General features: G+C 42.0%; 1 protein-coding gene across 1 annotated transcript; it reads left to right on the top strand.

Moving 5' to 3' along the window:
- Nucleotides 1-480: 480 nt before the first annotated feature.
- On the top strand, nt 481-2,694 carry mid1ip1l (MID1 interacting protein 1, like). Its single transcript, XM_014199769.2, has 2 exons — nt 481-616; nt 1,162-2,694. Exon 2 carries the CDS (start codon nt 1,252-1,254, stop codon nt 1,738-1,740), a length of 489 nt encoding a protein of 162 aa, XP_014055244.1. The 5' UTR covers nt 481-616; nt 1,162-1,251; the 3' UTR covers nt 1,741-2,694.
- Nucleotides 2,695-11,863: the final 9,169 nt, after the last annotated feature.

The raw sequence follows: 11,863 nt of genomic DNA, 5'->3' as shown, positions 1-11,863 counted from the left end.
CCTTCCTGTTCTGTGTACACTGAAAACTTTCAACTATCATAGTTTCAAGTATTCTAGTTAATCATGTCAGCCGTTTCATTGTGTGCTTGTATCTTATTTAGTAGGCCTAGCCTATGAGTGCAAAAGTAGGATAGGACTCATGATTAATAGGCACATAAGGCCTACTACACTGTAGACTATTACATAATAGGGTAATAGGCTAATAATAATAAAATATATTTAAAAAAACGAGTGCATTGAAATTACCATTCATGATTAGAACTAAAATAGTTGCCATATACGAACACCGATTCACTCATTATGATTTTTGAAACAATGTATCAAGCTTAAAAACACGGTAACATTACTGTGGGTCTTTGCAGCGGACAAGCTCACAAAATAATGTGCTCTCTGATTGGTTTTTATCACTGTCAGTAACCTAAAGTTAACGCCCCATTTCCTCAATACTATCCTATTGCGCCATTGATATCGTGAAGTGGGAGAGGTCGTTTTTTTCTAGCCGGCGTGCCCACTATAAAGCTCCACGTCTGGCTACAACAGCCGAGGACGTCTATACATACTTGTTCATGTACGGGCGGGTGGAGCAAGGAATATAATCAAGAAAGAGTTTGCACAGGTCAGTATTTGTTTTGTTCAAGACTTACCGTTTATTTTGGCGTTCTCAGTTTTCTGTAAATATGGCAAGGTCAAGTAGATACTATACAAGATTTTACAGGAAGCGCTACCGGTTAAATGTATAACGCCTTGCTGTTTGTTCCCTTCTTTGCGGGAAAATGTTTGTTTCTGATCGCCTACGTTATCTTCGTTTTTAGTGTCGACATTCTGTTCTATGTGTCATTGGCATCCCAAACCATAGCCTACTCTGGTACGCAGTAGTCAGATTAAGCCTTTAAGCCCTGTTTATGAAGTGGCTCTTCATTCTGTTCATGTCTCCATCTACTATTGTGTAGCCACGCTTATTTTACCAGCTGAAAATGTCATACGCAGACAATAGTGGTGCATGCCTTTTGCTGCGTTCTTAGTAGGCTGATGTGATGGCCTATTATTTAGTAGGCCTTTCTATTATGGGTGGCTGTATTCTGTTGACCAAAGGCCTTTGTTTATAGCTCTGATGCAATATTCTTTCCTTTTGTCTCATGGCTTCAATGTTTCTATTTCCAGTGACACTTGGATCATCAGTCAGCCTTAACATCAAACTTTACCTTACTCCACCTGTTTCCTGCAAATCCAAGTCTTGCCAAAACCTCCACAATGATGCAAATAAGCAGTGACCCGGCCAGCAACAAGAACTCCCTCCTCAATGTGATGCACCGCTTCATCGCTGCAACCAACAACATGGATGAGACCATCATGGTACCCAGCCTGTTACGGGATGTGCCCCTGGAGGTGCAGGAGAGCCAGCAGGTTGAGGTGGTGGAGAACGAGCCTCCTTACCCTAACAAGCAGATGGACATGTATGAGCACTACCTCCTCCTCAAGTCCATCAAGAACGACATGGAGTGGGGCCTGCTGAAGCGGGAGATGAGCGGTGGGGCCAGCTTCCTGGAAATGGCTGTCAAGCAAGAGGAGCAGCAGTTGATAATTGGGGAGCTCCCTGGTGAAGAGGGCTCTGATCTGGAAGGCCAGTTCCACTACCACCTCAGGGGACTGTTTGGCGTCCTGTCAAAACTCACAGTGCAAGCAGACCACCTTACCAACCGCTACAAGAGGGAGATCGGAGGTGGTAACTTCATGAGATAGGGTCACTTTTGACTGACCTTGGACTGCTTGACTCACAAACACAAAGTGGTGTTATCGGAGACTTAGCGCAACTGACCAGGGACCGGTGTACTGACCAGGGCCTGGCTTCCCAGGAGCATCTTAAGGCTTACATAATTGTTAGAACCATAGGATCCTATGACTCTAATGATGAACTTAGCCTAAAGATTATTTTGGGATACCGGGCCCTGAGCTACTTGACTTTCAATCCTGACTTGAGTAGTGACATGCCACCCCCTCTCTCGTCCCTTGCTTCCCAAAGCTCCACTAATCATACATTTAAACCAATCTGATTGACACTTGCACATGTTCCTGAATGTTTTAAGGTCATGTCTGCTTCGTTGAACTGTGCATTGTAAGTTTATCAGAGTTGACATTTCATGCTTATTGGCTGTTTACAGAGTTGTTGGTATCGTATTTTGAGTCTTGTTGAATCACGGCTCTGGTAGGTAGGTGACGTCAGTCTTCATTTCAAGTCCAAACATTCGATGTGGATTCGCGTGTATGTTAATGGAACTGGGTGTCTGTATGCCATGTCTTTTGTAAATGTCTCAAAAAAAAAAAAAAAATAGAGAAAAAAAAGGGTTGATTGCAGGAGTATTTAGAATGCTGGTTGTTCTGTCCCTCCTTAAAATGTAAAGCACACTTTAGCATCTAGGCTTGTTTTTAACGGCCTTTTATTAAAAAAAAATAATTACGTATTCATGTCTCTGTAGCACTCCTGATGAAACGTGCCGTGCCTTGAATTTTTATAACTCATTCAAGTCCTGCTCCGATTCCCATCTTGTCCACGTTGTCTGATGGGTATAAAAATGTCAACCTACCCTTTTTTTTTGGAGTGACGGTATTGTAACACTTCCTTTGTGTTGTCCTTGGTTATTTCAATTTTTATATTGCGCACAAATGCAGTACAACTAAATAAAGAATTAAACTCCTGTTTGTATTCAGCTCAAATTTGTGTGCCGCTAATGTCAAGGAGCGGTATTGACTAGAATTGTTAAGGCTCAATGGATATGCTATTTTCATTCTAGTAGTTCTGTCCCTGGTTTAGTTTCTGTCTATATAGTATAGGCTCTCGCTTGGTCTGCATTCCAAATGTTACTTGCTGATGTTTGTGGCAGATTCCTGTAAAGACTAGAAGGTGACTTTGACATGCTATAACATGAGCAATGATTTCTGTATGCATAGTACAATTGCTGTTTTCCATTACAATACAGGCTCCTTAAGTTTATCAAGTCTGGGCACTAACTTGCATCGTATGAGGTTTATGGTGTGCCCTGGCACTTGCCCTGGAATGACCTTGGGTGAACATTGATGCAGTCACGATTGTCAATCTGTTAGTAATATTTTGATGGAAGGGAAACTTCTAGCTGGGTTATCTGTGGTCATTTGACCCTTAACTATTTCCTGCGACGATCATGGCTCAATCCCCTAAGGTGACTTCTCATGCAAATGACAGCAGCATTTCTGCTGCAGTGGGCCTGGTTAAGGAAATGTAAGTTTATAACTGATTCACAGTGCTTTTGTATGCCATTGAGTCATAAACGTGACTGATTTAACCTAGAGTTCATGACTCTTTTCCTTGTTCCTCAGTCAAATCAATGGCTGCTTAACAAGTAAGTTACCTCAACAATCAGCTGGCAATTGTTCAACCTGCATTTCACACAATCTTGTTTGTCTCAGATGAGAGATGGGATTAATAAGTACCATACAGCTATAAAGAAATTCATGGCATAAATAATCTGTTTTTTGACCTAAAGAATATTGCTCTGTTAAATAATTCAGAACACTTCTCAAAGCGCTGAATCAAGACCATTGCTTTCAATAAATTTTTTCTAAATATGGGTCATTGAATTACTTTAATCAAATGTATGTACAAAGCTCTTACATCAATGTCACAAAGTACTTTACAGAAACCCAGCCTAAAACCCCAAAGAGCAAGCAATGATGTGGACGCAATTAACACAATGGAGCCATTATCCGCTATCATTTGTAAATTCAACACAAAATACGTAGGTCAGAAATTATTGATAAAGACGAGCAAGAAAGATCTAATACACACCCTGAGCTATATTGTATGCTCAAAATGTAAATTATTTTAAGGGTCAGGGTGCTGGAGTATTGAAAACAGGGGTGCCAATACTTTTGACCCCTATCTTTTAGAGAATGTTTAGTACTTCGTCTCGGAGTATTTTTTTGAGCGTACAATATAGCTCAGTATTTGTATTATTTTTGTCTTTTTTTTTGCTCATTTTTATAAAAGATGCCAATAATTTTAGACCTCATATCTATCTATGCTTGATGTGTATCAAACACAAATTATCCTTGTGGCTTCCTCAAACGGCACCCTCTCAACCCCTTCCCTTAGCAACAGCTCCACCAACAGCAGCCAATAGGGTAACAATGCTTTTTTTCTCTCTCAAAGGCACAGCAGTGATTAAAAGATTGCAGAGACTGAGAGGGACAGGAGGGGTGAGAGAGCACTGCTAAAAGGGCTAGTCTGACCCAACACAAAGCACGTTGGGGCATGAAAGGCTCATGTATTAGGCTATGACTACGAGAGCACATTTATATGAAGCTGGGTTCCTGAGTCTTCTCTGTAGATGCTCTCAATGTATGCCGGGACATATCTGGACAACAAAATCGCTGTAGCAAAGTTGGTCAATCCTTCAGTCCACTCAAGTGAACTGGGTCAACCACAAATTGTGGGACAGCTGGTCAGGCTGTTGATATGAATGGAAATTGGGTTTCTTCAAGTTACGTCCCACGACTGTTGGCTATCAGAGAGGATAAGTTGTCTGTGTTTGCGGGAGACACATTTTAGCACCATTTGTTGATATAGTCAATGGACCGATCACTCAAGTGGGGATTATTGTTGACCTTTGTCTGTGGAGCGTGACTGGATTAATACAGTGATCTAAACAAAATGGGGTTAATTTCTCAGTCAATTCAGGATCAGAACTGAAATTAAATGAATGAATTGAAAATGTACTTTCAAGAATTTAAAAGTGTTTTTAATAGCATGATATCAGAATCCCTTTCCTAAATGGCGCGAGGCCCCTATAGTCACATTGCCCAGCACTGACCGTTTGGACCAACTAAATGTCTTCAGAAACTCTATACAGCAAAGGGGTACGATCACACTCATTGCCTCTCAGATTTGAGTAAGTTTCACATGGTGTGGTTGTGATACATTTCACCATGGTCTGTCAGCAATTGGGACATGATTATGAACCAAGAGTCACGTTTGAAAACACTGCAATATTTCTTGTCTACATATGGTCTGTGAGTGTCTGACAAATGCAGCGACAGTTGAATGCAGTAACTGTCCAAATCTAACCAGGTGCTAGGTATTTTAAGTAACAAAGCCATCTATATGTAACGGCAAGACAATTGGCTGTATGTCCTTGATACTCAACCCTTGACACTGGTGTCGAGGTTATGGAGATGAGTGCTTTGCCAGCTCTCTCTCTCTTTCTGTGAAGGGGAATGGATGCAGTGCAATGTGACCAAGGGGGAATTGGATAGCGGAGCGACACTGAAGGACACATGAGAGTGCCTGTGTTGCAAGACCCTTCTGAGTCTATAAATTGGGAATCTGTTGCCCATGCTGTGGGTCAGCATGCAACGGCGTGATCACTGACACTTGGCAGGGAGCGGTCCTGTTGACTGGCCCATCTCAGCCAGCTGCCCCAGCCATACCTCCTTTTCCCTGCTGTTAGTCGCTGACAACGGATGCTCAACTGCTGCAACACTTTCATCCGGCACGGGCTAGACATTTAACCACACAGACAGGTCTCTCAGATAACAATCTTCACGAGGTAGAGTGGATGAATGTATGGCCAAATCAAATGGATGACCTGACCTGAATTGTTGCTGAAGGTCAATTCATTGAGTTGAGCCCTTACTTAGTTGCAAAGTGGTGGTGTCTATCTTTAACTGATTGGCATGGCCTGTTTCTGGTTTAATCAACTGCTTGCTCAGGTAGGTTCCTGCCTTACTATGTCAACAGTGCTGCTCCAAGAGTAAACACCTGCATACTGAATATGTTTGCTTGAAACATACTGGCATGCTTGAATGAAACATCCAAGTTCACAGGGAGTAATAGCAAAAAAACACATCAGGTCTTTGGAGTCCATTGGTCAACCAGCAAGTAAACAGGTCATTCTAATTGGAAGTCATTTGTAGGGTTCCTGTGTACTGTAATGTATACAGCCTGGCTGTCTACTGTTAGTGTTTCTAGGCATTGCTATTTAGTAAAATAACCTGGCTGGATATGCTCTCACAACAGCCCATGGGGCGTAGCCTTACAATACCCTGCCTTGTACTGCACAAGTCTTATGAGAACCAGCATGCTCTATCAAGTCATTACTAGCATTCCTGGCAATGGGAACATCTCTTAAATGGTGAGGAGGACATTGGAAGAAAATAAAGCCAAGGAAATTGCAGGGAGTTTCCCTCCCTCACAAAAGTGGATCGTTTTTCAGGAAGTATATTCTACAAGTTATCCATCTGCATAATGGCTTTAGCAATAAAAAATGCCTGTCCTTGAACTATGCTCATAAAGGCACATTAGGCATTTTAAGCCTTTACGCTAGAAATTGACTGATAATTGTCTCAGGTTTCTAAGTATATTAATCAATTTAGTTAACTATGCATAGTGGTTGATAATACTAAATAAAGTCTGCATAATAATGTGAAAGGATGCCAAGCAATGCATGTTTTGAGTCAAATCATGCATTGCTTAGCAATCTCATCTATGCTTTTCTCAGTGATAAATCTTAGCATGCCAAATTTGAAAAACAAAGCAACCCTAACGCTTTATCAGTAAAAAGGTGGAGAAGGCCGTCTTTGCTCAATTTACTCGGATTGGCTGCAAGTCTTTTGTTCTAGCAGCCTGGGAAGCAGTTGTGGAGCCGGGAACACTGTGTTCTCATTTGGGCAGATGCTTTCCCACTGAGCTCCTTCAATGCCCAGCCAGGCGCCCAACCCCCCCTACCCTCCCTCTGCCTTCATAGAGGCCGGGCTGTGCCAGGCCCTTCTTGTACCATCTCAATCCTCGTGTGTGTGTGTGTGTGTGTGTGTGTGTGTGTGTGTGTGTGTGTGTGTGTGTGTGTGTGTGTGTGTGTGTGTGTGTGTGTGTGTGTGTGTGTGTGTGTGTGTGTGTGTGTGTGTGTGTGTGTGTGTGTGTGTGTGTGTGTGTGTGTGTGTGTGTATTCGCGGTAAATTAGCTGCAGGGAACACAAGCCTATAGATATTGAGTTTCTAAATGGTCAGTAAACAAGACAAGTAAATCAAATAATGGGTTTTAAAGGTTTCCTTTGGGGGGGAAGAAACATTACTTTGTCTACAAGGGGAATCTGGTCTCTGGCGTGTGTGTATATACCAATAGGACAGGAGGAAATCCACCCAGATCTCCCTGTCATCTGAGTGGTCAGTATTCATTGTTAGCACAGCATCATCCCCCTCAGGTGAGTAGGAGCTTGGCCTCTCTCGTGCCTTGGACAGACTTAGCATGATCAGTATGCCTGCTTCGTGCAGAACGTATACGCGTGGAATGTTGGCGCTTACGTAACAGGCGAGTGGGCGTCGAGCCCAGCTGGCTCTGCTAACGGCCACTGTCTGACACAGAGTGTCTCTCGCAACCCACTGAAGGCCCACTCAGTCCTGTACACACCACTGCTCTATCAGCTTGATCTAATTCGGTCAATAAGAGATCCTTGTTTTCACTGGTATTGTGTACCTACGTTGATCCTATGTCAATTCTGTACTGAATGTGAGGTAAATATACCAGGCTACAGTAGACATGCATGGAATGTACTCTGTTGTTGAAACTCCGTTTTTCCCAAGGTTATCTTTGCCCACCACATATATCTATAGCACAAATGTCTTTGTTTTCTACTAGGAATCAGCTTACGGTAATTGTCAGGTGATAAGCATCAGTTTCGCTGGCCTTTCAACCCCCATGCAGAGGAGGCCTGTTCTCAGTGACAGAGCTTGGAGGATACAGAGACAGATTATAAGGCTGAGTTCTCCACGGGTCAGTGCTTGCATCCATCCTTGGCGGGGAAATTTCAATGAATCTAATCTGCAAGACAAGGACGAGACAATGGCAACGGATGTGTGTGCGCGCACGGTGCAAGTCAGCGATTCTACCATGAGCTCTTCCACAAGACAAGACCAGAACTCTCACTGCAGACTCACTTTTTTCCCCTTGTAAGATAACCCAAATCAAGAGAGGTGTTGAGCTCTCTCCTCCACATACAATACCTCATATTCTATAAAACACAATCAAGTCATTTTAAGGATTCAAACCAGCATGAATAGTCTAGCTGTTAGGGAATATGCTGCTATAAGACGCACATGAGATTTTAAAATAACTTTCTCCATTGACACGTGAATGAAATAAAGATATAAAGTTCAAAAGTGCATCTGTGATCCATGACCTGCAAGTGGTGTCTAGACTATAAAGAGCCTGCTGTAGACGTGCTGATTGATTGACTGAACGCAACAGTCTGGCCAAGGCTGATCAATTACAGTGTGAAATCTGATGTGGAAATATATGTGACAGGCTGTTACTCTCCCTCCTAAGTCTCCTGATATATTTATCCCTCAGGAGCTTAGAGTATGTGTCCGTTAAGTCAACGATAGCAGCAGATTAACTAGCTACAGTGGCATTGGAGGTCAGAGTACTAATAATACCTGCAATGATGAGCAACAGTGTCATCTTTGCATTGCTCAGCATGTCTGTCTGTGAACTGCTCAATATGTGGCGTATACCTGTACGGAAGTTCGAAACAACCCCTTCATACAAACCCCTTAGATGAAACGGCAAACAGATGAAGTATATTTCTAATTTGAATCATTTGTAAAGTAATACATCAAAATAACAAATAATAACAAATCATGAGTCAAGGAATATGTTCGACTACACATGTTCTCATTTGCTAGATTTTGACTTTCACATTCATATTCTCAATTACAATGCCTGGTTGAAGTAAAAATAATGGCTGAAAACCAGAGAACTATACAGTAAGTGTCCGCTGTAGCATATTTAAGATTCTGGGCATCATGGAGTGGTCCTCAGCAGAGTGATATGGTAAGTCGTTTTGAATAGGAAACGGGTGAAAATGGAGTATTCTAGGCTGAGTTCTAGAGACAAGCCAAGTGAACAGGACCTCCCTTTGTGGGTATCAAAGAAGACTGTTGCATAACCCAAGGCTTGGTGAAAAAAACTACAGACAACCTCCATGAACCTTGAGAAAGCAGGCAAAAGGGAAGGGGTAGAGGAGGTCCACAAGAAGGGAGCCTAAGGAACATTTGGGAGAACAGGTTTACTACCTCTCTGTGCAAGAACATGCTAATATTTCTGAAAGAATTGTCAACAGGGTGCAGCTGCAGGGAAAGACTCCTAACATGATTAGAATATTTTTTGCAAAGAACTGGAGAGTGAGTTTTAATGTAATGTCTTATTTTGACATGGGTGTGATATTTAAGCAATAAGGCCCGAGGAGGTGTGGTATATGGCCAATATACCACGGCTAAGGACTGTTCATATACACGATGCAACGCGGAGTGCCTGAACACAGCCCTTAGCCATGGTATATTGACAATATACCACAAAACCCAGAGGTGACTTATTGCTGTTATAAACCGGTTTCCAATGTAATTAGAGCAGTAAAAATACATGTTTTGTCATACCCGTTGTATATGGTCTCATATACCACGGCTGTCAGCCAATCAGCATTCAGGACTCGAACCACCCAGTTCATAATATCAGTTTAATTCGGAGTAAAAATGAGGCCATCTCGCTGCTGTAACAGTCCGTTGTTCCCCTCCCCCTAAAGCTTGACTGATATATAACATCATCTTCTGTATTAAAGCTATCCATTCTGTCCTTTTTTGTCAATAAGGTCTCATATAGGAACAATGAAAAACCACTGCGTGACTTCTGCGCTCTCCCTTCTTTCTCTTTTCCATGTTAGTCAGTCAGCAGGTCTTGTAGAGACTTGCCCTCGTTTAAAACCAATCAGAATTCACTGCCCTAAAACAACAGATGGCCAATGAACGCAGCAGGATCCCAGGGGCTCGGTGAATGGCTGAATGGGTGGATCTCAAATCTGGATCCATGTATGATGTCATGACGCTCAATTTACAGGGCTATCAGCAGCTGAGCCTTCCACCCTTGTCAAAGCATTAAAATGTATGCAATTTTTGGCATCCAATTGCCAGATTTTTGATAATCACTTATACAGTATGGATATTGTAGATAAATAAAGTATGATTGTGCAGAAAACACATTTTTCAAAGCAGTTGAGCATATAAAATAATTATATATCTTCATATCATTGCATGTACGTACCCCTAGACCACGGGTATTCAACTCTTACCCTACGAGGTCCGGAGCCAGCTGGTTTTCTGTTCTACCTGATAATTAATTGCTCCCACCTGTTGTCCCAGGTCTAAATCAGTCCCTGATTAGAGGGGAAACATTGAAAAAATGCAGTGGAACTGGCTTGGAGGTCCAGAGTTGAGTTTGAACGGTCTATCTATCCTATACTTTTTGATCTCCCATTCTGCTACAATAATGACAGAGTTAAACACTATCATTCTATAACAGGGCTCTCCAACCATGTTCCTGGAGAGCTACTGTCATGTAGGTTTTAGGGGGCTATATCAACTAAGGGTTCACTCTTGGAACATTAATATCTGTAAGGAACTTGCTACCTAGAAGGAATTGATTGACTCTAGCTCTGCCAGACTGTACAGAAGAAGTGTTGCAGAAGTGCTGAACTATAGTAACTTTGGGGGTTGCAAAGTGCACAAAATGTATAATGGGGGCCCACGCAATGAGGGGCTTGTTCTTTTGGTATGTCAGTGTCATGTTTTAGCCATGCTGGCTGCTGAATCTGTGTGTTGACATACAGTACCAGACAAAAGGTTGGACACACCTACTCATTCAATAGTTTTTCTTCATTTTTACTATTTTCTACATTGTAGAATAATAATGAAGACATCACAACTATGAAATAACACATATGGAAACATGCAGTAACCAAAGTGTTAAACAAATCAAAACATGTTTTGTATTTGAGCTTCTTCAATGTAGCCACCCTTTGCCTTGATGACAGCTTTGCACACGCTTGGCATTCTCTCAACCAGCTTCATGAGGTAGTCACCTGGAATGCATTTCAATTAACAGGTGTGCCTTGTTAAAAGTTAATTTGGGGAATTTATTTCCTTCTCAATGCGTTTGAGCCAATCAGTTGTGTTGTGACAAGGAAGGGGTGGTATACAGAAGATAGCCCTATTTGGTAAAAGACCAAGTCCATATTATGGCAAGAACAGCTCAAATAAGCAATAACCTTTACAATGTAGAAAATAGTAAAAATAAAGAAAACCCTGGAATGAATAGGTGTGTCCAAACTTTTGACTGGTACTGTACATGTACGCCGAGGTTTTAAAAAGCTTCTCACTCATGCCTTGTAATTTTTGCTCAGTGACCAACACCTTTTATGACTTCATGTGAAATCTCATGAGATATGCTATCATGGCTTAGTTGCATATCAATATTTCCTCTATTACATCCCTGGAAACCTAACCAGGATGACATCCAGGCTGTCAGATGCACCTATCATCTGGAAAAGCACCCTTGGAGACAGTGAGAGGAACAAATATGACAGGGAGATATTAACAGGCAGCTTTGGCTACACCCCGCTGGCACCCTGGTACGTGCAAGTTTTCAAGCATACAGTGCAAACATGACATGTCAATACTTCCTTTCTGCAAGACAGATCAGGTGAAGGCACACATTTCATTTATAGAAACACTGTCTCAATGGTCTATCCCAGGAGTATTCAACTCTTACCCAACGGATTCCGGAGCCTGCTGGCTTTCTATTCTACCTGCTAATTAATTGCACCCACCTGGTGTCCCAGGTCTAAATCAGTTTAACTCTGTCATTAGTGTAGCAGAATGGGAGATAAAAAAGTATAGGATACATAGACCCTTCAAACTCAACTCTAGACCTCTAATCTAGTTCCACTGCATTTTTTAATTGTTCCCCTCTAATCAGGATAGACCATTCTATAACTGGCTCTCCAAC

Source organism: Salmo salar, chromosome ssa05 (genome assembly GCF_905237065.1).
Source record: "Salmo salar chromosome ssa05, Ssal_v3.1, whole genome shotgun sequence".
In the NCBI taxonomy this organism is placed as follows: domain Eukaryota; kingdom Metazoa; phylum Chordata; class Actinopteri; order Salmoniformes; family Salmonidae; genus Salmo; species Salmo salar.
The sequence above is the reverse complement of the archived record's forward strand: the minus strand, read 5'-3'. Positions and strand labels throughout refer to the sequence as shown.

What these genes read in the sequence shown, in the direction of transcription:
- mid1ip1l (XM_014199769.2), top strand. Translation starts at nt 1,252, where the DNA reads ATGATGCAAATAAGCAGTGACCCGGCCAGCAACAAGAACTCCCTCCTC.